The sequence below is a fragment of the Culex pipiens genome, chromosome 1 (genome assembly GCF_016801865.2).
Source record: "Culex pipiens pallens isolate TS chromosome 1, TS_CPP_V2, whole genome shotgun sequence".
In the NCBI taxonomy this organism is placed as follows: Eukaryota; Metazoa; Arthropoda; class Insecta; order Diptera; family Culicidae; genus Culex; species Culex pipiens.
The window spans coordinates 109,092,112-109,119,935 of NC_068937.1; the positions used below are offsets into that span (position 1 = coordinate 109,092,112).

The 27,824-nt window shown below is 41.7% G+C and overlaps 1 protein-coding gene and 1 long non-coding RNA gene across 2 annotated transcripts in view; one reads left to right on the plus strand and one right to left on the minus strand.

Annotated features, from left to right (window-relative positions):
- Nucleotides 1-434: 434 nt before the first annotated feature.
- LOC120428367 (afadin-like) overlaps nucleotides 435-27,824 on the minus strand; it is a 28,537-nt gene continuing 1,147 nt past the window's right edge. Inside the window, exons 2-9 of the mRNA XM_052706021.1 lie at nucleotides 27,415-27,822; nucleotides 26,382-26,906; nucleotides 25,944-26,313; nucleotides 16,382-16,534; nucleotides 15,998-16,124; nucleotides 5,451-7,749; nucleotides 1,809-1,930; nucleotides 435-1,744 (exon numbers count right to left, since the gene is read on the minus strand). Coding sequence (XP_052561981.1) covers nucleotides 1,564-1,744; nucleotides 1,809-1,930; nucleotides 5,451-7,749; nucleotides 15,998-16,124; nucleotides 16,382-16,534; nucleotides 25,944-26,313; nucleotides 26,382-26,906; nucleotides 27,415-27,822 — 4,185 coding nt within the window. The 3' untranslated portion in view covers nucleotides 435-1,563. The remainder of the gene's footprint in view (nucleotides 1,745-1,808; nucleotides 1,931-5,450; nucleotides 7,750-15,997; nucleotides 16,125-16,381; nucleotides 16,535-25,943; nucleotides 26,314-26,381; nucleotides 26,907-27,414; nucleotides 27,823-27,824) is intronic.
- On the plus strand, nucleotides 19,264-21,658 carry LOC128093534 (uncharacterized). The gene is made up of 2 exons (XR_008212569.1): nucleotides 19,264-19,817; nucleotides 19,888-21,658. It is a non-coding gene; the product is annotated as an uncharacterized LOC128093534 (long non-coding RNA).

The following is a 27,824-nucleotide window of genomic DNA, read 5'->3' on the forward strand; positions in this document are numbered from 1 at the left end:
CAGACGGTGAGATATAGATAATACTCATGCATTGCTTTCGCAACTGCTTTAATACCTATTTTTTTAGCTGCAACTCTATGTGTTTGTGTGTGCTCTTTTGTTTATAATATTTTCTTAGTGGAATTCGTTCAGATTAAAAAAGGGGGCTTTTTTCACTAGAATCTAGGTGGACTCGTATGTATATACTTTATATATAAAGATTAATTTCTTGAAAAACATTAAAAATGTCGTAACAAATAAAACCATTTTCCCTAAACATTCCTGTTCGCTTGCTTCAATAAGTTGTGTGTTTCTCGCTTTCTTCCCTAAATATTTCTTCTCTTATCTTTAGGTTAACTTACCCGCCTAGTACACGCCTATATTTTATCATATCTTGTAAAATGCAAAAGTGGGAAACTCTTCGCGCTTTCCTGCAACTAGCGCGCGCTTTCTAATTTCTTTACAATAATTTCATAAAAGTACACATCTATCAAAGTTTATTTATGCTCTCGGGGAGACAGTTTTTTTGTTTTTCTTGCTGGGTTTAACTTTTCAGTAGGTTTGTTGCTTGCTACTAGCTGTAAGGGTGGATGTTTTTGTGAGTGGTTTTCGGGGCTGGAAATTGACCTAATTACTTGTTTTCTATGCCAAATTACGTAGCTGCGTTTGCAAATTCCTATGCTGTTAGACACATTGTGGTTAAGGAGGAGAAGGGGGGATTTGAGTAGTAATTCTTTGTTTGTTTTCGTTCTCTATCTCTGTGGTTTAGGTCACTTATTTCAAATAGTTTTTTTTTTATTATTTTGTTTCGATATAAAATAGCTAACACTCTACTTCAAATATAGGACTTCGGATGCGCGAATCGCTCCGGCTCTAGAATCGTAGGAAAAGGTGTTGTTGTTGCTGTTTAAAGTTTAAATCATTTCGTTTTGTTCCGCTTGCATTACCACAGTTTACTTCTCTTTATGTTTCTCTCTCTCTCTGGCTATCCATTTCGCTATAAATCCAATAGGTTGTCAGTTTTAAATATGTTTCTCTGTCGTCGCGACGTCACGACGTGGGATTATGTTCTCTTCTAAAATATGCATCTGATTTCGTTAAATAACACACACGTAGTTCCATACATTTGCATAAAAGGTATAAAAATCAATATATTTTCTTGTTCTTGTTTTTTTGGTCCGATGGGTTTCGCTAGTGAAGTTATCATTTCCATGTTTCGAGTTGCATTTTTAAGCATAATTGAGGGTTGATTCCAATACACAATATTCTTACATTTCAGCAATGTAGAGTTATCTCCGTTTTTTTACTACACAAGAATCGATTAGACTTTCTGTTTCTCAATAGTTCAACGCTGCTTTATACACACACCTCTAAAGAAGTATCAACAAAAATCTGCTATAAAAAGTTTCCTAGCTGTTGCGCCAACTTCTCGTTCAAACACTTTTCTATACTCAAACACGTGTTTTTATATCTCTCGTCGTCATCACCGCGCGCGCTTACCAATAGATAATTGTAGTCATGTCACAAAAGTAGTCAAATAGAAAAAAAAAACTCAAACTTGTGCAGCTCCCACTCCCCTCACCATCAGTGAACCGCGTCAATGTCCCGCTGGGCACGCGAAATCTTCAGCTTGTCCTTGGGCGTGTTGTTCTCGCCCGACTCGAGCGCAAACATCTTCATCTTCTCCTTAAAGGACAGCTTCTCCGGCACCGGTTCGGCCTTTTGCTTCTGCTGCTGCTCGGCCAGCCGGCGGGTGCGGGGGTCACTACAACGAAAAAATCAAATGTTTTAAATTCAAATTGCGATTTCTTGAAAGAAGCACAACTCACCGGTAAACTTCCTGGGCACCGATCACGCCGGGAGTGGCCTGGACCTGCATGTTCCAGCTTTCGCCCGCTTCCGGGGTCGTCGGAGTGTGCAGCATTGCCGGCATCGTTTCGTCGATGAAGCGCTGTTTTATGTTTTGGGAAAGAGAGAAAGAGCGTTAGTTATGGCAAACTTATTCGGGGAGATTTGCTATAAAATGAGCGCCACGTGGTGGTGAGTAGCGAAAGAAGCAGCTTAGTGTGCTATAAAATGATGCCTCTGAAACTGTTCTACAGAATACCCTACAGTAGGCTGGTAAAATTGTGCTTCACACATCAAATCAAATCAAAATGTTTGGCAGATGCTTCTATGGTCAGCCAACCACAAGTGTCAACGATCAAAGAAAGCGAGTTACCTCGAACGATGACAGAATGTGCAAGACACGTGGAATAACGGATTGAGACGCAAGAGCGAGGGACACATATTATCTGTTGCTAGAATGTTGCATTTATAGCAGCTAGATAGTGGCTGCAAATGCAAATGTAGGGGAAATATACCATTTCTCAGCCTATTTCTATTATCGGCCTATCAGCACTTTGATCATGAATTACAGCTTTCATAAAGTGTTTTTGACTGTTCCAAAGTAATAAATAGCTCAAATAAAAGTGAGCAAGCAACCCTCCATTGTTGATTATTCAAAAATGATGATTAAATAGCGGAAAACTGCAAAAGTGATGAGAATCGGTCGAACGGCTTAGAGTGATTAAAATGGGTATATTTCCCCTACATAAATAAAAAGAGCTTGGAATCCAGCCAGAAGTGCCGAGCAATAGTGCACCATAGATTGCGACTGTTTTATATAATCAACCGCAAACCGCAAATTAAGGGTAAATATGAGTCTGGAAAGCTCGAGAGTAAGATTTGGACTACAAAATGTACAATTATAAGTTATTCCTTGAACCTTCACACAACATGAGTAAACCAAGTTCAGCGTGTAGGCGGAGAGATCTGTCAAACGAACTGTAAATCTCAAAAGGCAGTTGAGATTGGATTCCAGCATGGAGCGGACGTGTTGACCGGAGTGAGGATTCTACACAAAATATGAATGCTACTGCCGAATGACTCTTCGAAGAAATGAAAAAAAGGTTTGATCGAAACCATTTCATTAAATACACTTTTACTTCTGGAATTCTTTATGTAAACTAATGTCAAAAACATAAACAATGACTTTTAAAACCCGCCGTTTGACATGCATGATTTTTAAAACTCGCCAAACAAATCGCAGCAAACTGGTGGTTGCTCAGGTGAAATCCTTGTCAAACAATTTCTGTTTTCCTTTGAAACGGTGGTGATTTTTCGGTGGCACAGTCGTTTTTAGTTTCTTGTTTCTCTAGATCAGCTATTCTCAACGGGGGTACCAGGCCTACTTGATTTACATGGTAGGGGGTACCAGCCTAGAAGAAGGTTGAGAATCGCTGCTCTAGATTGATTTTTATTGAAAAAGGGCTTAGTTTTTCTTGATATAAAACGCGATAAATGGAGGAGGTTTTTAAATACGTAATTTTTGTTAAATTTAAATCCTCGCTCATCCGTTTGCACACCGTTTCATAAGAAAACATAACGGTGGACAGAGTTCAATATGATTCATGAATGTTGGTTTTGGGCTTTTATCTGGTTGAAGAGCTAAAATTCACGCCAGAAAGCAAATATTTAACCTCAGATATTGTTTGCTTAATGCTTTTCTTGCTCCAGTAGCAAAGCAAAGGAAACAGAAAGAATCTGAATTGCTTCTTTGCTCACTGTCTTGTCTGAGGCAAAAAATGATTGAAGAAAACTAAAAAAGCATAGTGCCTTGAACATTCTAAGGAAGATAAAAAAACAATAATTGCATTAGGTTCAATTTCAAGTTTATTATTTGAGCCTATTTTAATAATTTGTCAAAAGTGACAGTTTGAAAAAGGTTCTAATCAATTTCGAATAATTTTTATTGATCATTTTGATTTTAAGCAACACAATACACAAACACCCCTCCCCTTTTTTCTAAAAACGTTTGTATTTAACCTTGGGGACCATTCATAAACCACGTGGACACTTTTTTGGGATTCTGTTACCCCCCCCCCCCCCCCCTCGTGGACTATTGACCATACAAAAAAAAACTTTTTTGTATGGATCGTGGACAATCGCCATACCCCCCCCCCCCCTAAAGTGTCCACGTGGTTTATGGATGGTCCCTTGTTGAAAATTTCAATAACGCATAATCTATGTATTAATAATATATGATCATTCTTCGACTTCAAATTCAATTTGACTTTGAAGAACTTTTTTCAATTTTCACACCGAAGCGCCAGAAGCGATCAGGGGGACGACTTCACCTTCCATCATCCGTTCAACATCCGGAACCACACAATTCAATTTTGATGGGACTATCGTGATGAAAGAATGGGACCCAGATTCCTGAAATAAATTGGCCACTTTTCCTGACCTCGGTGCGATCCGGTCTGGTTTAAAACCAGGACCTAAACAAACCAAAACGGTTTCAAAGAAAAACATAATTTTTTTGACAGGGATATTTTCCCTGAGCAACCACCAGTTTGCTGCGATCTGTTTGGCGGGTTTTAAAAATCATGCATTTCAAACGGCGGGTTTTAAAAGTCATTGTTTATGTTTTTGACATTAGTTTACATAAAGAATACAATACCAGCAGCTAACCGGATAAGTATATGATGTCAAATTGCACCAGTTCCTTCTTCAATCCCACAGAAAGATAAGTTTTAGGGGAGGAGAAACTGGATTTCAGCACCGTTCATGGAGGTCACTGTGTCGACTAGTTGGTAAGATAAAAATCGCCTGTGGGATGTCGCCGCTTGATAATGCGACTTGTGGGAAACTTTAACAAAGACTCGTTGAAGAAGAGTATGGCGACAGATTGCGAGATTGCATTTGTATTTTTTAGCTTAAAACTACGTCATTGACTTTCCGTTCGAAGAAAAATACCTTCTCTAATCGACACGGTCGGACCGACCGCACGTTCCACCGATCCGTTCCTGCATCACGAGCAACCCGGCCGACTGGACGCCACGAAAAGGCCCCGAAAGGGTGAGTTACCGTTGTAGATGATGTGGAAACCGTTGTTGCTGACTGTGGCCGATTCCGCAGGGCCTTTTCGTTCTAGCTGGAATATTTGCAGGTGGAATCCGGGCACGGGAAAGCGGCCAGTGCAAATGGCGAGCGGTCTCGACGAAATCGTCGGTGTGTTTTCTACGACCAAAGAAGAGTGTTGCGAGGAAGTGGACCCGTGCGCAACTGTCCAAGAGTGCACAATTCCCCCAAACCAAGAAAGCAGGGACAACGAGAGAGGGCGCGATGCCACACGTGAACCATGTTCGCGAAAGAGTGGGGTTTGTGACGGTAGACGGTCGAACAACGGCCCGTGAGCCGTGGCGCGTCGTAGGACGCGGCGCCATGGCTGAACGCCGGAAGTTTGGACTAGATAGCCATCAATGCCGGAGTACAGATATTTGAAGGGTATTCAAGATATGTCATGAAGTAAATTCTTATATGTAGTCTTATTCCAACCAAAATTTTGGGAAGTCAAATAACATTGAAGTCCGTAATAGAAAAGAGCTTCTTCATGCGGCCTTTTATAAAACTAATCAAGTACTCACATCCGGATCCGGTCGCTCGTGGATCGTCCCCAAATCGCCTCCGTCGCCCTGCTCGCCCGCCCTACTGCTGCCAATCAGATGACCCGCCTCGGTGTAGCTGCTTCCGATGCTACCTCCCGCAGCACCTATCCCGTTGTTGTTGTTCATCATGTTCGCCAGCACGGCGTCCTCGTCGTGGAACGATACCCGCCGACTGTTGAGCAGCGCCGCGTTGCTCATCAGCATGGCGTTGTTGTTGATGTTGGCGATGTTCTGCTGTGGCGTCACCGGGCTCTGCGCCGTCGTCAGCAGGTTGTTGCTGCTGTATCTACCCAGCGTGTTGTTTCCGTTGCCGTTGTTGGGATTGTTGTTGATGAGGTTCTGCTGCTGCTGTTGTTGTTGCTGTTGGGGAGCGTCGGTGGTCACCGTGTTGTTGAAGGTGAGTTTGGTGGAGCTGCTACGTAGCTTTTGCTGCTGCTGGGACATGATCACGTACGAGCTGTTGCGCTCCGGAGGAGGTGGGGGTGGGACGATGCCATTGTTTTGGTTGTTGGGGTCTTGCGGCCCGTACCCGTTGACGGCCGCCTGCAGGTCGTTGAGGTCTTCGTCGACGCGATCGGCAGCCAGGTTCAGCTGGGCCATGTCAAGCGCCATCTGAGACATCATCTGGTTGGCGTTGGTGTTGTTCATGGTGATCTCGCTGAGGTTCAGATTTTTGTCGTGTTGAGCGGCAAAGCTGGCCGACTTGACGGCTGCGCTCTTGGAGGGAGATGAGGGCGTGCTGCTGTTGTTGTGTTTGAGGATGCTCTTGGGCTGGATGGAAGCCGAGGCTGAAGCTACTTGTTGCTGGAAGCTGGCGATCGTGTTGGCTACCGAGTTGGCTGATTGGCCGTCGTTTGAGCCGGTTTCAACGTTCTGCACCGACGGCATCTTGATGTCCACTTGCTTCATCTTGGTCAGCGGAGCCGTGATGGTGTTCGGGGCTTGCGCTAGTCTCAGCACTTCTTGCACGCTTGCGGAATCTTTGCCGTAAGGTGACATATCGTTGTCAAAGTCCTGGTCTTCCTCCATGGCGCGTCTTTCAAAGTCACGCTCGAGTGCCAGCGTTCGCAGCTGGTCCTCCTGTTGGGGAGTTCTGTGCGGCAGCGACTGCAACTCAGCGATTTGCTGATCACGCCAGGCCCGGATCTGCTCCCGTCGCAGTTCCGTTTCCTTTTCCTTCTCTTCGCGCTCCCACGGGTTCGTGCCCGGGGCAATCATGTTTTTGTTTTGCGTCGTTGGCACTTGGGGCGGGTAGTAACCGACCTTTGGCGGTTCCGACGAGCTGTACGGGGCATTCAGTGTGGAGTTGCTTCCGGGACCGGTTTTGTACAGCGGATGTGTTGCGGTCGGCGGAAGTGGCGGATGTTCTATCCCTTGATCGGGACGAAGCTGCTGCTGCTGTTGTTGCTGCGGTTTTGGGGCGGTCGTCGGCGGCAGCATCTGCTTGTGGGAGCTCAGTGGAGTTCCACCGGGATGAGGACTAGCACCGCTGAAGCCCGGATGTTGCTGGGCTTGCTGCTGTTGCGGCATTTGGGGGGATGGCATCATTGAAGAATCTTGGGAATTTTGGGATCGCTGCTGTTGCTGCTGCTGTTGCTGAGGAGGCACAATTTGATTGCGCCGCTTCAACAGTTCGTTCATCTCGGCCAGCTTTGCTTGGCCACGAAGCAGTGAGGCATGCTGTTGCTGTTCGGTCGAGTACAGCTGCGGAGACATCATCGGACTACCATTCTGGTAGCCAAACGCGCCACCACCTCCGGCAATCATGTTAACATTCTGCATACTCTGGCTGGCGGAGATTCCACCCAAATGTTGCTGCGCTGGATGTTGATGACCTTGCTGCTGCTGGTTTAGCTGCTGTTGCTGCTGGAATGGATGGGCAATATTTGGCATTGACGGCGCCATCATCTGGTTCAACCGAAGACTCTGCTGACCCTGGGCGTCGCGCACAAACTGCTGCTGCTGCATCTTTTGCTGCAGTCGGTTGTTCATGGTTCCTCCGGCTGTGCCGGCCAGATTCGGGTGTGATATGTTGGTACTAAGAGGTGGCTGTTGCTGCTGCTGGTTGGGCATTCCGTACGACATTGAGTTGGTTGGTGTTGTCAACAATAAAGTGTTTGGGTTAGTACTGTTATTGCTATTAAAATAGGCAGATGATGGACGGCTTAAGATGGGTTGTTGTTGCTGCTGCTGTTGCGGTAGCTGGTGTTGGCTGCTGCTGCCACTGCTGATGGACGCACCCGGCGAGTTGAGTGATGTTTGGAGCGGCATCTGGGGTCTGTTAAGGATGAAATGAAAAAGGAGAGTGTGAATTTGGTTACAAAAATTAGAAGTAGGTCTCTCAGCTCCTTCCGAACCGATTTTAGCTACATTCTGAAGCAACATTTGAAAAGGGCGCAAAAGTGTTTGACAGCTAGAAAATTTTCTCAAATTCCAAGACATCAGGTACCGTCATCTGGGGCGAATTGGGACAGCTGTTCTAGCATCGTTAACGTACAATATTTTGATGTTTTTGATAGGTTTCGGATAGAGCAGACACATATTAACAAAAATAGTGCATCGATTTTCAAATTTCAAGGTGTTAAGTGCTCTAAAACCTATTATCCCTATTCAGACTATAGTCCCGATTCACCCCAGATAACGGTAACTGTTTAACAATACCTACAGTGTCAAAAGGTAGCTGGCAATGCTGATAATCGTTGAATCAACGTCATCGATGTCGTTGATCGTTGATATAATCGTAATCGTAAACGGAGCCATCGTTGATTAAATCGTCAACGTCAAAGGAGGCGTTGATCATCACGTTGATTATCGATAATCAACGCGTTGATCAACAGCGTTTTTTTTTTTGGTTTTCTAAAGTTTTATGAGGAAATAACGACTTTTTCATAAATGAATTGATTTTGAATCATTCTCAAATCAGGGTGGCCACTCAAGTCGGGAAATCGGGAAAGTCGGGATAAAGTCGGGAATTTGCCAAAATCCGCAAAAAATCGGGAAAAAGTCAGGAATTTGTGATTTTGTGAAAGTCGGGGAAAGTCGGGAATTCTGAGCATACTTGTTTGAAAATTATTTTTTAACTTTTGAACAATTTTCAAATTGAAGTCACTCATTTCTGCTTTAGTAACTTTCTTTAAATTTAAGGTTCTTTTGACTATTTCAATATATTTGAGTATGGAAAAGCTGTTTAAGACATTCAAAATCTTAATGAATATTGACACACACACACAATTTGACACAGATTTTCATAATATTTTCTATGAATCAAATGATCGCTATTATTTTTTGTTCATTAAACAAGAGGTAAAGTCAATGAAAAACTAATATAAAAATAAAGCCTAATAGATTCTATTTAATTTTGTCACATAAATTGAATATTTGAAAACAGATTCCAAATTGAATGTGGCAATGGTTTTTTTTTGTAAATATTATTAATTGTTTAACTAAATTCATTAAGTAATTTAAAATATGTTTTTTTTCCAAATGTTGCCCTTGAACTTTTTTTTGTGAGTATGGGTAAATTACCTACCATAGATAAAGCTTGATTTTCAGTTTTCGGAAAACTTAATTATCGAAAACTTAATTAATTGAATCGCAAAAAAACAAGAAATTTTGAGTTATTGCAAAATTGTTTAAAAAAATAGTCTCATCAAACATTTTGCTTAAAAAAAGTGGGAAAACATACAATCATATCAAACTGAATTTTCATTGAAAAAACAAACAGTTAAATACTGACCACTAGATAAATTAACATTGATTAGAAAATTCAATATCAAAAATTACAAAATTAAAAAGGGAACTTGGCAAAAACATTTTTTTATGAATTCCTTGACATTTTTCTAAATCCTTTGAATGAATAATAACAGCAATTATGTTTGAATCGTTCTTAGATTTAAAATGATGATGAAGTTTTAAAAAAATAGGATCGAAATTTTAAGTTCAGTTATTTAAAACTTTTTGTCATTTCCAGTTGAAACGAAGTATCAAAAACTATACGTTTGCCAATTTAAAAAATAACATGGAAGTTTTAAGTATTGTTGAACTTTCGATTATTTTTTCAAAGACTAATTGTTTGTGTTTCTACTCTGAATCATAATAATGAAATTCAATTTTTGAATTTTTTTATTTGTTGTTTAATTTCTGTAATTACAAAAAATGCCTATATTTGTTTTTTTTTAATTCATTGAGAATTTTTTTTTCGGTGTTTAATATTGACTTTTTATAGAAAGTTTTTTGTTTGAAATAATTCTTTAGATAACAAATGCCTATTATTTGAGCATTCTGGAAAAGTCTGGAAAAAAGTCGGGAATTTGAAAATGGAATTTGAGTGGTCACCCTGTTCTCAAATAAATGTGGAATGGTTGTTTGGGGATCCGTGTGTACCAAAAGGACCGAAATGGCCGGATTTTAAACGTAATTTAATCCTCAGCTATTTGCTGGTCACTTTCATCTCCACTTTGGTTCCCAAGTCCAACCAGGATTTTTCTTATGTAAATGACACCGAAGACGGACAATTGGGAACCGAGATATGGTCGGATTTTCACCGGAATTATTGTTCCGGCGGCTTCAGTCAAATCTTGCGTGGCTTTCATCGCAAAAAATTCAATGGCACATATCTGGCTGACGTTTGGCGAAGAAGTGTGAAACTTTTCGCCGACATGACATGACTTACTCATGATGAGAAAGCGATTAAACGTTTCAAAGAAATCCACCAAAATTGTAAGTTCAACATTACAACCGACAACAATACAACTCTTATCATATCCCATATTTGTCAGAGTATCGTTTTACGCATAATTGTCTCAAATGCAAAAACTTGAAACTGAGAAAAACGTGATTGAAATGTTTACACCACTATGCTCATGTGCATAATTCACTTTTTATCGTAATTTCAACATTCGTAGAATAATACATAATTTCTATAAACTTTCAGTTTCTTCGTCTAAAACATTTTTCTAACATCCAACTTTAACCTTTTCATTTTACTTTTTTCCGCCAATTCACACGAAATCGAAAATTTCGATTTCCTTGAAACATTGCTCTAAGGGATTGTTTTGATCCTTGATTACGAATCCGAGATCAATTTGTCCATACTCTTCATGACGGTGGAGCAGATTTTTGCCAGAACACATTTTTCCGGGATTTGTAGCTCGAAACCGTGAAGAGAAAGAAATTTAAAAGAAATTTAGTGTCAAAAAGACTTGTGTTAAATTGGACGTCAGATTTGATGGAGTATTCAAAATTCGGAAAAAACGTATCTTTCATAAAAAAAATATTATAAAACATAATTTGAAACACGTTGTCATTTTTTGTGAGGGTTTGTTCAAATATTACGTCCAGAAATTTTCAGGACATAAGGGGTTTGCATGTATTCTACACGAGCAAACAAAATTTTAAGAATTATTTTTTTTAGATGTGATGATTTTGACCATTTTGACCAGTTATTCGAAGTTTTAACACCTGAAACTGAATCTTGTGCTTTTGAAAGATACTTCCGCTCATCACAAAAATATTTTTTTAAAGAAAAAAAAAATCCCTTAAGGGGAAAGTGGTGCAAGTGTAACAAGCTAAGGAAATGTTCGTTCAAACCCACTGAAAACGTAAAAAAGTCTGTCGGATTTTTTTTATCATTCATTTATTCCAGGTCTTGACAAAGACTTTGATAGAACAAGTTTTGAAAAAAACAGTTTTTGCCTTCCTCACCTCAATGAGGAAAGGCTATAAAATCACTCGAAAAATGAACATCTTAATTAGACCTCGTAGACCCACCTTCACGTATACCTATCGACTCAGAATCAAATTCTGAACAAATGTCTGTGCGTGTGTCTGGATGTGAGTCCGTGCACCGAAAAATATGCACACGATTATCTCCGGACTGGCTGGACCGATTTGGACCGTTTTGGTCTCATTCGATTCGTCTTGGGGTCCCACAAGACCCTAGTTAATATTATGAAGTTTAGAAAAGTACTTCAAAAGTTATGCTAAAAAACGTAACTTAATCCACCTGTAGGTGGTTGGTGCCTTCCTCACATAGTAATGTAGTCAAAAATAAAAATAATTCACTCAAATCAGACGGTTTTCCCGTCCACTCATTTCTGAGCATTGCCGCTTTAACTCTTATTAATCTGTCTTAAAAAGTGTACTTTTGATTCTTAGTGTAAAAGTTACGATCCACAACGTTTCTGTAGGAACGGGCGGAAAGGGAACGGTTTCCAAATATGATCCACTCTGTTTACTGTTTTGCTGTCAAGACGTTTCGTTTAGATTTTCTGGTTTGCTCAATAAAAAATATTTTTCGTCAATAAGGTGAGTTTTTGTACCAAAACGTATATCTTTTCAATAGTCTTAGTAATTTTATTTTATTATTTCAGCACTACCTCGGGCAACTCTGCTGGCGGCTAAAGAAAAATGCTAAGAGTTTCTTCGTACATTTCACAGCTTTTTCCCCCTTGTAGAGTGATGGCCAACTTGAACCAGGTGGTGCTGCGTAAAACTCTACGCACCCAGCTCGAGCGGTTCGGAACGCCAGAAGATCAGCAAAGAACGATTGCGTTTGCCACGGCATGCCGGTGTATGCCGACCGCTTCGACTTCCTCTCCCGGTCATAGGCTGCAAGCAAGGAGGATACCACTGGCCCTCAAGAAAGGACGCGAAATGGGACCACTTAGAGAGGCCGAACAACGTAAGATGCTAGCCTTGCACCTGCTTCTAGAGTGTATTAACTGCCCAATCTAGACTGTCGTTAATGTGCGAATAAAAAAATAATGTCCAGCTAAAAGTGTTAAACAGAATTGTATACTAGGCTGCAGGCTCTACATTGTTTTGTATATCACGAAAAAAATAAAAATAAACGCAATGTCCTTGTTTGATTTTTATATATTATTAATCCATTCCATCATGATGGATCCGAACTAACAAGTGCGTAACTAACACTTAAGCGCTGTTAACAGTTGATAGGGTTATCAGATCTTCAATCTTATAGTTTCATTTAAAAGTTTTTTCAATTATCCAGCTAAGAATTGCTCGGACGAAGGATCCGGACATAGTTTTCATCAACATATTTGAGAACCGGCCTCTACAAATGAGACTTGAGTGCTCATAACTGTTGATAGGGTTATCAGATCTTCAATGTTTTGGGCTCATTAGAAAGGTCTTTCAATTATCCAACTAACGACGGGTCGCATTATGGACCCGGCCAACATTTTCATCGAAATATTTCAGATCCGGCCTCTAAAATGTGTACAGATTGCACTTAAGTGCTCATAACTTTTGATAGGGTTATCAGATCTTCAATCTTTTGGGCTTGTTGGAAAGGTCTTTTGATTACCTATCCAGCGATGGGTCGCATGATAGATCCGGACAACTTTTTCATCAAAATATTTGAGATCCGGCCTCTGAAATGTGTACAAATGACACTAAAGTGCTCATAACTTTTGATAGGGTTATCAGATCTTCAATGTTTTGGGCTCATTAGAAAGGTCTTTGAAATACCTTTCCAAAAATGTATGATCAGACGGGTTTTCTTACAAAAACCACCCTTTTTACAATCTTTCAAACTTTAGCCAGAATCGTTTTTTTAGCATAACTTTTGAAATACTAAACAAAACTTCATAATAGTTAAAATAGGTCTTGTGGGACCCCAAGACGGATCGAATGAGACCAGAACGGTCCAAATCGGTTCAGCCAGTCCGGAGATAATCGAGTGCATTTTTTTCGGTGCACGGACTTACAGACATACACACGCACAGACATTTGCTCAGAATTTGATTCTGAGTCGATAGGTATACGTGAAGGTAGGTCTACGAGGTCGAATTAAGAAGTTCATTTTTCGAGTGATTTTATAGCCTTTCCTCAGTAAGGTGAGGAAGGCAAAAACGGTTTTAGCTAAACTTCGGAAGATTGTAAAAAGGGTGGTTTTTGTAAGAAAACCCGTCATGCTACATATTGTTAGAAAGGTATTTTAAAGACCTTTCCAACGCGTCCAAAAGATTGAAGATCTGACAACCCGATCAAAAGTTATGAGCACTTAAGTGTTATTTATACACTTTTTTGAGGCCGGATCTCAAATATTTTGATGAAAAAGTTGTCCGGATCTATTATGCGACCCATCGTTGGATAGGTAATCAAAAGACCTTTCCAACAAGCCCAAAAGATTGAAGATCTGACAACCCTTTCAAAAGTTATAAGTACTTTAGTGTTTTCAATACACTTTTTTTGAGGCCTGATCTCAGATATTTTGATAAAAATAGGTGTTATTTATACGCTGTGTGGTGTATTCACTTTATGAATGTGAGGAAGGCACCAACCACCTAAAGGTGGATTAAGTATCGTTTTTAATGTAAAAATGATTTTAAAATTTTTGATTTCCCGTACGTTCTACTCAACTAGTGGTAAAAGACGAACAACCCGTTGGGGCAGGAGGAACAATGCATGAAACAACATGTTAATTTGCTAAAAATTGAACTGCTATCACTTAGACTCATGAGATAAGAACGTATTTGAAACGTTTCTTTCATTTTTAGATTAAATAATAATATTGTACTAAAAATTTGATCGTTTTTACAAAAAAAAAAAATACTTAGATGTTAAATAGTAAATTTTCATAAATTACTATATTTTCTATGGACATTTTTTTACAATTGTTTATCAGTTTTGCTGTACATTTATATATTTTTTCCAAATAAAATATGTTGTTGCAGCAATTCGTATTTTTCCACACTTAAAATCCATATGGTACACCTGCCCCACCTGAACAAAACTTTATAATAGGTGCAAGTCATTGGTAGGGACACTGTTATAATAAAACAAAGGATTTGATAAAAACACTATTCAATCGTGTGTCCCGTGGCGTTTACGACGTTTTGGCGGTAATGTGGTAGTAGCATTACACAGCAAAAAATCCGATGGTAAAATCGCATGCAAAAGCATGCACATCACCTTTGTGAGCAAAAGCATGTAATATTGTATGCGAAAACGTGTACACAAAAAGCATGAACAAAAGAAAAATAAATAAATTTTGCACAACCCAAAAATATCATCAATCTGTTGAGAGTCCTATCTAAATTATCAAGTCCGCGCCCCAACCGTCTCGGCTATCTCAACGTCTTGTAAGAGTTGTGTTCAACGCCGATGTAGCAGTAGGTTTCCCGTACGTCGTATACTGAATTAACTATATACGATGTATGGGGAACGTACAGCTACATCGGTGTTGATCCAGGAAATTTCACAGCGGCGATATAGCCGAGATGGTTGGGGCGCGGACTTGGTAATCTGGATATTACTCTCAACAGATTGATGTTATTTTTGGGGTGAGCAAAATTTGTTTATTTTTCTTTTGTACATGCTTTTTGTGTACACGTTTTCGCATACAATAATACATGCTTTTGCTCACAAAGGTGATGTGCATGCTTCTGCATGCGATTTTACACAGAAATTTTTTACTGTGTAACTACTTGCATTGCTAGTAACGATTCCTCATATTGGAAATATTGGAAATTATAAGAATAACGATCGTACGAGCGATTGTTCCTCTTGCCCCATATGATCGTCTTGCCCTACCTTCCCCTATTCTAGCAATGCACGAGTCACAACAAACGTCCTCGTCATTCTTATGCCCAATTTGCTTTACTCTCCGAAAAAAATGGATGGAGTTTTTTTTTCAATACATGGCTCGTATAACTATTGAAAATTAATGTTCACACAGTGTCCAGAACATGCCTATTACCGTCATCTTGGGCGAATTGGGACAGCGATTTTAACCATGATGAACACGTTTTTAGCATTAGCATTAGCATTAGCATTTGGAGGACGCCCCACCACCGGAAGGCTCCACAACGCTTATCCCACTGTTTGGTGTGGTTGTATTAGACCCTCATCCGGAACAATATTCCAACACGGGAGATACCATGTCTTCATCTTTTGATGAGTGTGTAATACAACCCAGGGCATAAGGGGGTCCTGGCCGGGTCCAAGCTATCCTCAGGGATGGGAAGGATCGTTAGTAAACACCTATCTAAAGTGCGCAAGGACCCCTACGTCACCTTAGTGGTATAGATGTTTGTAGGGAGGTTTTGGACTCAATGTTAGTAGGAGAGGTAGAACCCTAGGATACACCTCGAAAGGCGTTGCGGGTTGGTTGTAACAGTATTCCTAATTCCAGTCTAAGCTCACCAAGTCGCAATGGCCTAGTGGTTAGCATTTTTGCTTACCAATCCAAAGGACGGGGGTTCGAACCCCGCCTGCAGCGACTTTGATTTTTCGTTCATATTCAGCATTTCAAGTATTTCTATATCCTTAACTTTCTCGATGGGAGCAGATGGGAATCGAACCCAGAACCATTCGCTTACAAAGCGAACACTGTAACCATTCAGCCACAGCTGCTCCCCTCCATGATGAACACGTTTTTAGTGTCAAAAAGACTTTTGTGTTAAATTGGACGCTGGAAATACGCTGCCATTTTTCGTAAGGGTTTTTTCAAATAGGTTATGGTTTCTTTGATATATGCAAATTTATACTAAACCACCTACCTTTCACCCAGATTCGGGTGACTCTGGTTCTGCGCCCGGTACACACTAAGGTTCTGATAGAATCCCTGGTCCTGGACGTTGCCACCCGCCAAGTTGTGAATACTGCGCGACTTGTTGACCGACGAACCTACGGAATGATTTTTTGATTTAGTTATTTGACGTATTTCAGTGGGATAGTTCTGTTGAAAAAGTGCTGCAATTGATTAGTTTCGTTAAAAATTGCAATTGTTTGTAATCATTGTGATGGAGTAAAACGTGCTGATTGATTTGTGCACTTAAAGTTAATGAAACTCAAAACAAGAAATGAAACACACAAAAATGTACAAATGTTGACAAAACTCAATGAAACAATCGCTCCAAGCGCATCGAGCCCGAAAATCTTACCGATGGTGCCGCCCCCGACGCCACCGCCGACGTGGTGCAGCGCGGGGACCGACTTGCTGTTGAGCAGCTGCTGTCCGGAGGTTGAGGGTACGGGTGGTTTGGTGGGGTCGTTGCCTACGCGTGTCATGTCTCGTTCGGACATTCGTCTGCCACCTGGAGACGGGGGTTCCGGTTTTGGGCGAAACGGGTGTTGATTTTAGAAACGGAGTGCCAAATTGAGTAGATTACGATAGTTGTTTTTTTGCTTTCCAAACAAGAAACGGAACAAAACTACCTAGCTTGGTGGGGGGGAGCTTACGGAGAAGGAGCACTTGTAACCGACCATGTCCAATTTTGTTAGATTTTTAGTCAATTTGAGGGGAGGGGGGGTTACATTTACAACTCCATAGGGTTACTTTAAACGAGGGGGCGGGGTCATGCAATAAGTGGTTCGGCAAGCTGTATCTACTGGGAAAAACTCTTCGCAAACTACCAAAAATGTTACGACAATCGAACGTTACGGACGGGGAAGGTGACGAGGGTGGGCTGAACTTGCGAAGGTGTGCTGCTTGCTAGAAATATTATGATTTCTAAAGGTGCGGAGCAACACAACAAACTCTACGATACTTGTGCTTGTTCGGAAAACGAAGCTTATCAGAACGTAGTGGTGCTTTGGTGGTCACTAAATTCTGACGGAATAAAAAGCAAAGTGCTTTGTAGCTACAGTACTCTGAATTATTGTGAAAGTTCATAGCATCTACTGAATTCTAAATCTTGGATGAAATTTATGGTGTCATGTTGAATTTTTTTGGACCTTTATTTACAATCATTTAATGAAAAATATAAAAAGGTGTAAAAAAAATTGTGTTATTCAAGTAACTGAGAAGATTTACAAACATATTCGATTGATTCACTTCACCAACTGACACCACCAATTACATTCAGTTCAAAATAACTGGTTAAGCAATTGTTTTCGAAACCAATTAACCAATGACTTCCTGTTCTTGGTTGTAAGTCTGTTCGGTTTCCCCTCTCTCAGTTTCTGCTCCCCAAAAAGCAATTTCAAATATTTTACGTATGCAAGTGATTTTATGCGGCCAGAGCCAAAAACAAAGCTGCAATGGATAAAGGTGAATGTGTTGATTTGTGCGCTAAATTTTCAGAACGGTGATTCATACTGGCCGATATCCACGCTGACGACCCCGGTGATGACTCCAGCGGCGGTTGTCAACTGTTGACAGGCGCGGACACTTTTCCTGTCCCATCCGGCGGTGCAAATCTACGATTGACGGCTTTTAAAATTTTAATCAAATTTTGCTGCCTCTTCAGCTGGCGCAGCGTTTGCTTCGGCGGTGGCTGGCACGGACTGAGCGGGCGCTGCGTAGCCGGACGAACTGACGAGAGCAAATTTGGACAGCTACCGCCGGTCAGGTACGTCAGCCGGAGCTGGATCCGGTTGCTCTCGATGTTGGTGCAGTTTTTGCTGCACAGTTTGACCTTTTTGAGGATGAACCCGTCAGGTTGTTGGTGGTTCCAGTTGTAATCGACCACCTGGTAGTGGTTCAGATTTACGGTGCTTCTGGATATGGGCTTTCTCCTTCCATCCAACTTGTCGTCGCGAGCTTCAATCCCAACTTTGTGCACGGAATCCTCACAGGACGCACTTTTGTGAAGGTTGCACTTCTTGTCCATGTCCTCACTCATCGATCCAAACTCACTCCACTGCTTCAGTTGACTCAAGATTTCCTCCTCCTCAACGGTCGTCAGCTTCTCCTTCACAGTACCCCGTTCATTCCCAACACAACTCCCAAGATTTGGCGTTGAAGATGACAACCTCTTCGACCTTCCGCCCATCGGTCCTCCCAACTGAATGTTATTATTTACATTTTTCAGTGAGTCGTAAAACGCGGTCAACGCCTTCACCTTGCCGTGGCCAATTCGAACCGGTTCCGTCGGTTGTTCTTCGACGCTCCAGCGGACCTGACACGAGTACGATTCCGATTCGATCGGTTTGGCAGTGTGACTGAATTCTTCTTCGACGAGCTTTCGAATTAGGGTGCAAGTGGTGGGTTCGGGAGATTGACGATGGGTTTCTAATTTGACTGGAACGATGGATATGAAGTTTTGGAAGGAATGGGGTACGTTCAGAACACAATACACAATGAGTCATCATGCGATTGTTGCGATGGATTGGTGATGGGAAACAGCAACATTTTTTAGCGCAAAAACGAATTTGAATTTTTGATTACTGATAATAAAATGGGAAATGTTTTTGAGTATTTGAAATGAGACATAATTATGATGCACTCCGGTTTCAACATGACACATAGAAACAGAATTAACATAAAAATCCAATCCAGTTTGAAAGCAATCTTTAACGATATTTAAAAAAAACACTACTAAAATTAATATGAGCTAAAGCCAAATTGAAGTGAGTGTATCTTGCACGATATTAAGTAAACAATCAATAAGCATTCTCATGCCAACGTTTCAAAAACAGAGCTGTGAAATTTGTAAAAATCAAATTATTTAATAGAATAAGAAAAGATAGAAAGTTCCAACTTTAGTGTGATACAATTAAGTTTTAAAAACAATGGTTTTATAATTATTTTTTATGTTTTTTTTTTCAAGTATGGCAGCTTTAGAAAGAGGGATGAATATCGAAATTCTTGCATGTTTTGAAATATAAAAACATGGTTTGAACTGCCCCACCAAAATTGAGCATTATCAGTGAATATCGATTTCGACTCTGCTGCTTTATATAGAACGATCCAATTTTTTAAACAATTGCTATGTTATGCCACCTTCCAATAATTTTTGTTTTGCTACAAATTGATTTTTTCGAAAATCATTTACTGAAATAACAGTTCTCACGAAAACTGCACGTTTCTAAAAAAAAGTTGTCCGATCGGGCTCATACTAACTGATTCGGAACGTTTGGTGCGGTGAAATGTAAAATTTGTTCCGTTTATATATTCTCTGCGGTAAACACAACGCAGTAGGCCTGGCCATTTTGATTTTTGTACACACTAAAAAAATATGAATTCCACACATAACGTAAAGATAAATCTAATGTAAAATGAATTCATTTAATCAATAATGTGATGTAAAATTATGGCTGGTTTCACGTACATCGCCAGTTTTCGGCTAAAATATCAAAGCTGAACATTAAATAATCAAAGCCGTAAGAATCATTTTCTTTGAACTTAATTTTACGTCTCTTATGATGCACATAGCTGGAGCGTGTATTTCGATGTAATTTTAAGTGTACTTCAACTGAAATTCACGTCAGTTCATCTAACAGTGTAGCGAGCCACTCGAAATGTCAGCCATGTTGAATCGCGAGACAAGTTGCTGTCGGAACGGTTGGAACAGCTCGACCGGTGCTACAATTCCCGTAAATTAGGGCAGATCTGGCAAGTACCTGCCAACTGAAGCAACAAAATCGCACTCAAAGGTGAGATAAACATAGTTATCAATTAATTTTATAATTGTTGCTTATTGGTTGTTGTTTGTTTCTGTTTCAGGATGCGAAAAACAAAACGGACGGATTTTCCCTGCTGCATTTCGTAAAATTTCGAAATCATCATGAGCAGCAGCTTGGAGGACCGAAAGAACTCTTCCGGCAGGCCTATGTTCCGGTTGTCTGACTGGAACCTGCCTCAGAACGTTCTGAGACATCTTCCGAAACAAGAATCGGAAGAGGAGTGGGATTTCATCGTCGTCTTAGTCCCAACGATTACGGTTCCGACTCACGGACACGGAACACCGTCAGCCGCCGTACGGACAAAGATGGATTGAGTTGAGCTTACGCCAACTATTCGTCCACGGTAGCATCCAGCAGGACTAGAGACCACCCAATTTTCCACGAAACGGGCGTTCGTTGTTCCGCAGCTTACTTCACGGATGGTCAATCAGGTAAGCTGAATTTTACCTTGAATAACAGCAGTTGAATGAAAAAAAGTGTTTTTCTAGGTTAAATTGCATCGCCAATCATCATCCGGTTGGATCCGGAACCGGCTTGAGATTTTTAACAAAACGATCTCCCCAGAAGTAGTTGCGTTCTCGGTGCCCAGCTTGGATAATAAGAGGCCACCAACAGCAATCGGCGGATGGTTCTTCCGAGACGGAACGTGGAAAGGCGTTTTCAGTGAATCAAGTTAACTTTGTATTTTCGGTAACTTCTTGATCCAGTGCAAGTGTTGCTTGAAACAAGCGAAGAAAATTATCAAATTCTAAATGTAAATGTAGCGTTTCTAGTCGTAAAATAAAAAAAAACAAACTAAAAGTGACTCTTTTCAATTTTCTAACCTAAAAACCCCAGCGAATTTATTTTGAATTTAGCAAAATTACATCAACTTAAAATTACATCATCTCTTATTCAATTAGCGTAAAATTCAACGCTCATATGGGTGTCTCGTTAGGTTCATGTAATTTCCAAATCTGATGTATATTGTGTCAAATCAGACGCTCCAGTTATGTGCATCAAAAAGACACAAAATTACATGATTATTTTTTGGTGTGTAATACATTTTCGATTGTTTTTGGATGAACTGCAATGATTAATATTGACAAGAAAAGCTTGGGGCGATTTTCCAGCATACTTTTATCGGACTGGCTGCGTTTGTGTCAAATTAGATTAGATTAGGGTGACCTATGCGGTGTTAGAATGGTAAAAAAATGGCCTTTTTTGATGATTTTCGCAAAATAAAAACACATTTTATCAAAAAATCAGAACCACGCGCCATTTCAACAGATTTTAAATCTCTTTGACGCAAATGAACGGTGATTTGTAAATTTCATAAATCTAGCCTTACATTTGGAAAGGTCGTTTGGAAATTGAAAATTCTGTTTTTAAGGGATCAAAGAGTCTTTGTTTGAAAACATTGTGGCGTTTCATTCACAGGATTCCGAGATACGATTTTTTGAAAATAAAACCGGGGGTTTTCGACGCGCCGGGCGCAAACAGTAAAATGGCGAAAACGTAAAAAAAAACTTTTCTTTTTTCAGGCTTTTTTAAAGACTACCAAAAGTTTCGTCTTTTAATCGCGAAAATTCGCACATCTGCGCGCGGCCAATCGTTTTTCGTTTTTCGAATAGTGCTGTTTTTGTGGGGAATCGGTTTATACACAGTTTAATTTGGGTATTTCCTAAAAACAATTTGAATTTAATCTAAAATCAGTATTAAATGGCAGGAATGTTTTACGGTTCTTTTGCTGAAAAATTATAGTTTTTTTTCAGTTATATTAACCTGCGATCTTGTGATGTGCCAACAAATCTGCCAAATTTGGCACGCCATCCTCCAAGAAAAAAAAATGGTAGCAAACAATTTCCTATTGAGAAAAGAAATAACGTAAGGGCACCTAATAATGTTTACCCCAAATCACACAAATTGCTTCAAATGTGCCCTTTCCTATTTCGTTAGTTTTCTCGAGTTGCGATTTATGGTTTTGTGCCCTAATGAGTTGTTTGGCTCGAAATGTCTTATTTAAAAAAAAATGTATGCAAACAAAAAGCATTTAAAGATGAATGTGGTCATGCACTTATAAAAGGGGTCAAGAAATGCCTTTACTTGTTCAAGCAATTCATTCTGACAACACTCAAACAATAACAGTGAACGTAGCTTGAATGTGCCATTCCGTTCAAAAGAAATAAAAAAAATACATTCAAGTGCAAGTGAAAACAGTTTCTGCAGGCCAATTTTAAATAATTTTTGCCAATTTCAAGTGTAAAAAGATAGAGGTAAGATTGCATGTTTCGAAAAATCTTAACCATGTTTGCATGTGGCAATGCACGTGGGTGGGGAGAAGGGGAATGAAAATTACATGACACATATGTTGTAATGCTTTCAACGAGGGTTGAGATTTTAAGACAACTTTGAACACACTGAACAACATTGAGAAAGAAAAAAAAATCAGCGGCAGCGTGCATCGCACTTACTTTGAAAAACAACAAATGAATTCTGGTATGAAACTTGTATACGGTAAATTGGTGTTTTTTTTTTTGCTTTCCGAATCGCATCGCATCCTCGCATTAAACATCAGTTATAAAACAGCTTTCGTTTCCGGCAACGAGCAGGTTACCTTTCAGCGGACTTCTACTACTGTTAACGCTGTGATGATGATTAGTGCCGGACGATTCCTTGAGCAATCTAATGTTCCGCAGCAATTTACAGTGGTCGTCGTCGCCGTTTGCCACACTGTTGATGTTGTAGTTATTGTTCGATTGCGACATCCTCCGCCTGGCCCTCGTCCTCGGCCAATCCTGTGGCGACGACGACGTTACAAAATTACTACACACGTACTCCCTAATGGCCTCCACGTGGCTCTGCCGGACAGCGTCGTCAATGTCCTCCTCCTCCTCCTCCGAATCCTCGTACTCCTCCTCCTCGCTGTAGTTATTACTATCATTATTGTTATTGTTACCACGCGTTGCGCTGCTATTGCTATAGTTGTTGTTGATGTTCTTATTAGTGTAACTGATGTTGCTATTGCTACTGCTGGCACTGGGTTTGACTTTACAAAATTTGAATATAGGTTCACTTGGTGATTTTTTGGTCCCCCTGGCGAGCCGACTCCGGAACGACGCCGTCGCCGACAACTCGTCGTCCTCGTCCTCATCCCCGAGGACACCTTCGTCGTCGTCGTCGGCCTCGCCATCGTTGGTGCCGCCGTTGGCATCCTGGTAATGATGGTGATAATGACTGGAATATTTGTCGTCCTCGTAGGTCGTCGTGCCGCCGTTGATGTCCTGTTGACTTCCAGGCCGAGCGTTGCCGGTGCCGGTGATGATGTCGAAACTGACCGTCTTACGGCAGGAAGAGTTGCTGCCCCGCCGGCTGCCCGGGTTTATCATGATGCTGGCAATGTTGCCAAGGGTTGTCGAATTTGCCACAGGGGTGGGTGCGGGTGGTGGTGGTGGCGGGGCGGCCACGTACGGTGGAGGCATTGGCGGTGGTGGCGCAGAAGGTCGCAGGTCCTCCTCGCTACTGCGGGTGGTGTAGAAACGAGTTTCCTGAAGGGTGGGAGTGTTTTGAGGGGTGGGGGGGAACAAGAGGGATGATTTGGTAGTAAAATTAGTGCGTGTTGGAACGGATTTCGTTTTTCGTTGGACGATGTCGTTAGGAAATCTTCCTGCGGTGAATGTGGTGTCTGCCATCAAATCAAAACATATAGAGGCCGATTCGATTGAGATTATCTACGTGATTATGCAGGATGATGTGGCACATGTGTTCTAATTTTTGATACTATACACATAACTTTAATATGATATTCAAACTTTTCAATCATTAATTGTAAGGAACTCAATAAAAATAACGTTTAAGAAAAACGTCGAATCAGGAGTTGTTTCTCTTAAATTTTAATGTGGAAACGCTTGGTGGGTCAGCACAACATTTGTCGTACCGTGCGTCTCCATAAATTTTTTGAAATACGTAATGTGTGTCTTTTTTGACGTTAACTTGTTTTTCTATCTATACTGCCTACTGAAAAATTCTAGTTGAAGAAGTTTTAGCTAAAGAAAACTAAACAGTCATTCACAGAAAACTTTAAACCAAATAATCGTTCAGTGTGATATGCATCTAGAGCAGTAGATTTGATCTTATCTATGTTTGGCATTTTTAGAATTTTGACCTGTAATTTTTCATTGCGGTAAGATTGTGTTTAGTTATGAAATCTACCATAATCAATTGCGACATAATAGCGCACGTCGCTTTTTGACGTTCCGAGAAAAAAATGCGTTTTAATGTTTGACCTTGAAAAATCTCTAGAGCACGCAATGTAAACAACAACAAACACGCTTTGTTAGGCTGTCCGTTCTGAGCATTGTCCCGAAGTTTGGTTGAATTTGGTTGCTGGAGTCCCAAGTTATATCTAAAAATGTTTACAGCGGTCGGGCATGTACGTGTGTCAATCTGGTTCTGACTAAATTCCCGTTCGCTAGTTGTCGCAATTGCAGCAATTTTAAGGGGTAGTCAAGATAGCATGACAAGATCGAAACTTCTTCCATATGAAAATTGACATCAATGCACAGAATTATTGCCGGGTTTGGATAGGATTGAAATCGAATTTTGAAGATCTGTGAAGATCAAAAATGAGGCATTTAGAGCTGAACAAAATAGCGTTTTTAACATAATTTGGCCCATAATCGACGTGCGACAAGATAGCACGATCAGAACGATTTCTAGAAGAACAAGTTTCATCGTAAAAGTGGTAAATAAAACTAATGATATCAATGTTTAACATAGGTGGGACAAACTTGTCTTGCGTTTTCTCATTATTATTATTTTGCTTTGTAAATTTGATGATGCAGATATTTATGAAAATTAAAAGCCAAACAAAGAAAAGGATAACCTCACTGCTCTAGAAAGACACTGCTTCAAACGGGAATCAACTGAAGAAAATCACATTTTCCTAAAATCCATTCACAATGTATCGTAGACAGTCTACAATGTCTATATGAACAACATTCGAAGTGTGAACTCCGCTAGTCGGTGTTGCCTCTAATTGCGAAAGCACCTGTTACACAGACAAAAAATGCTCATTAAACCGGCACAAATCGCAACGCCACCGCATTTTCCAAAACTCAAGAAAGACATCATCACTAAACGAAAACAAAAATAAAACTAGAAAGAGAACCTCGTCCCGCGCTCGAAACAATTCCTACCCTTTCCTCGTCGTCATCGTCGTCGATGAACGGAATATCGTCCAGGTTCACGTCCGCCACAAACGACAGGTTCGACTCGGTCGAGGGCCCCTCAATCCGGACCTCAAACACAGGCACGTGCGCAACCACCGGCGATTCCGGTTCTGGTTCGACACTTTCCTCGATTTTGATCATCTCCCGACTGCTGTTGTGGCTGCTCCCTCTGGAGTCGTAATCCTCGACGTAGATTGAGGGTGGCGTGTCGTAACGGGTGGGTTTGCTGAGAGTGGTGGGGGGTGGAATGCTAGGCATCGTTGGGATTCCGGTGCTACAGGCGGCCGCCAGCCCCCTTCCGATGCTGCCCAAACTATTGCTTCTGGTGCGATTGTAAAAACTGCTGTTCAGACTGACCGTTGACCGGCAGTCCCGATAGCGCGGGTCAAAGTGAATTTGCTGCAGCTGGTCGTTGGACAGAATGTCGTCATTGGACAGGGACACGCTGAACCGACGGCCCTGACTAATGTCCGGGTTGGACATCCGGCGGTACGCGTCGTGATACGAGAGGTACGGCGTCGAGGTAGTGTGCGTAATGACCGGCGTCAGCGGTTGCCGCAGCGAGCCTCGCCGAGACATGGACCGCGAGCTGCCGTGAAAGTTGAGACTTTCGTTCGACCGGCCAAAGTGGTACCGCTGGTTGCCGTCGTTGTCGTACACGTTGCAGTTGAACTCGTTTTCTATTTCTAGGTTATGTTTGTTTGTTAGTAGTTGGCAAAGCATGCAAAGTTAGCGATTGTAACAAAAATGGAAACCATTTTACCGTTTTTTGTTGATGACCATACATTTACAAGCAGCATGGGAATGTTTAGCAAATGTTACCCTGTTAGTATTACAACTCTAGCTCGTGCGAATACGTGGCGTTCCGCCAACAACAAGTACTTACCGCGCTGGATAACCGGACTGGGCTGCTGCAGCAGGGTGGCCAACCCATGGTAGATTGCACCCTGTTTGGCCACCTTCAGCGTCACGACGGGCCCCGTTCGCACGAGATGATCCGCCGCCCGTTCCTGGGTGATTCCGATCAAGCTTTGACCGTCAACCTCCAGCAGTTGATCGCCGGCTTGCAACCGACCGTCAAGGTCAGCCGCTCCTCCCGTCACCACCGACTTGATGTAGATTCCCAACCGCTCCTGGCCGGCACCTTTCGCGGCCACAATCGACAGACCCATGCCGTTGGCGTTTTTGTGCAGTTTGATGAGCTGAATCTCCGGCTGGGGCAACTTGCTGGACATGACGCTCGGTGAGCGACCCTGCTGTTGTTTTGAAGATTTTTTTTTTTTTTTGATTTAAAGACTACAAATATTAACACTAGTTGACTCACGTTAAACTGATGCATGTAAACCGTCCACAGCCCAATGCTCGTAGGTTGCGACGCCAGCCGGCACATGTTGGCCATCTGGAACGGACTCAAAAAGTCCACCAACCCGGCGGGAATGCCCCGCACCACGTCACAGCTGAAGCCATCGTCCGGCAGCAGCAGCGCCAACGGCAACTCCGGCGATTCCTCTAACCGAATCTCCCGTCCGTCGGCCCTGCTCAGCTCGTCCGCCACGGATTCCGCCATCCGGACGGCGGTGTCAATCAGATTCCGCGGGATGGTCTCCTGCGACAGCAGAGCGCCCATTTGCAGCGAGTTGAGCCGGAAGCACGAGCAGGCCAGCTGCTGCACCTCGGTCACCGATGTTTTGGGCGCCTGCAGAAACTGCGCGCACTGGTTGATCTTGGCCAGGTGGCAATCGGCGGCCAGCTCTAGGCCCTGCTTTTCGGCCCACAGCTCCAGCAGGGAGAGGCGTTCGGTTAGTGCCCGGCCCCACGCACTGGTGCACATGTGTGATGTCGTGACGAACTGAATATGAACAATTTTAATGTTTAAATCTTCAAGTCCTCAAGTCTTCAAGTTTTCAGTCTTCATGTCTTGAAGTCTCCTAGTCTTCAAATCTCCAAGACTTGAGGTCTCCAAGTCTCCAAGTCTCCACGTCTTCAAGTTTTCAAGTCTTCAAGTCTCCAAGTCTTCAAGTATTCAAATCTCCAATTCTTGAAGTCTCCAAGTCTTGAGGTCTCCAAGTCTTGAAGTATCCAAGTCTTCAAGTCTGGAGTTTTTTTTGAAAAGGTCCTATAAACAAAATTTTATTTTTTTGCTTTTTGGGTGTTTTTAGAACCGCCTTGAGTCAGGGGTATTCAAAATCACCCAAAAAGCAAAAAATGATTTTTTTTTTATTTTTTTGAAAATTTTGTTTATAGGACCTTTTCAAAAAAAACTCCATAAGTCTCCAAATCTTCAAGCTCCAAATATTCAAGTCGTCAAGTCGTAATTTCTGTTTAAAAAAATAACTAATTTATAACTGAAATCTCACCTTGTTGAAGCAAACCACGTTGATGTAGTGAAACAGCTGCGAGAACAGCTGAATCGTGAGGGCCGCATTGACGCGGCACCTCCGCAGCAGCGCCATTGCCGAGCCCAGCACGGACAGCACCAGCCCGGCGGCCGAGTCGTGGTCGATGTTCTCCGACAGAAACTGGTTCAGCGTCTGCGACAGCTCCACGTGGAAGATCGACACCAGGTTGCGGAACGCTGTCTGGACGCTCTCGGCCAGCACCTCCTGGGCCTGGACGCTGAACGCCGAGATGTGCCGGTCGGACTTGAGGAAGTGCAAAAACTCGGAACTGTTGGCCATCCAAAAGGACAGAATTTTGGCATCGGTGTACTGCTCCTGAACGACGTTCTGGACCAGGTTGGCAACGTGATGAAGGAATACTGTTAACT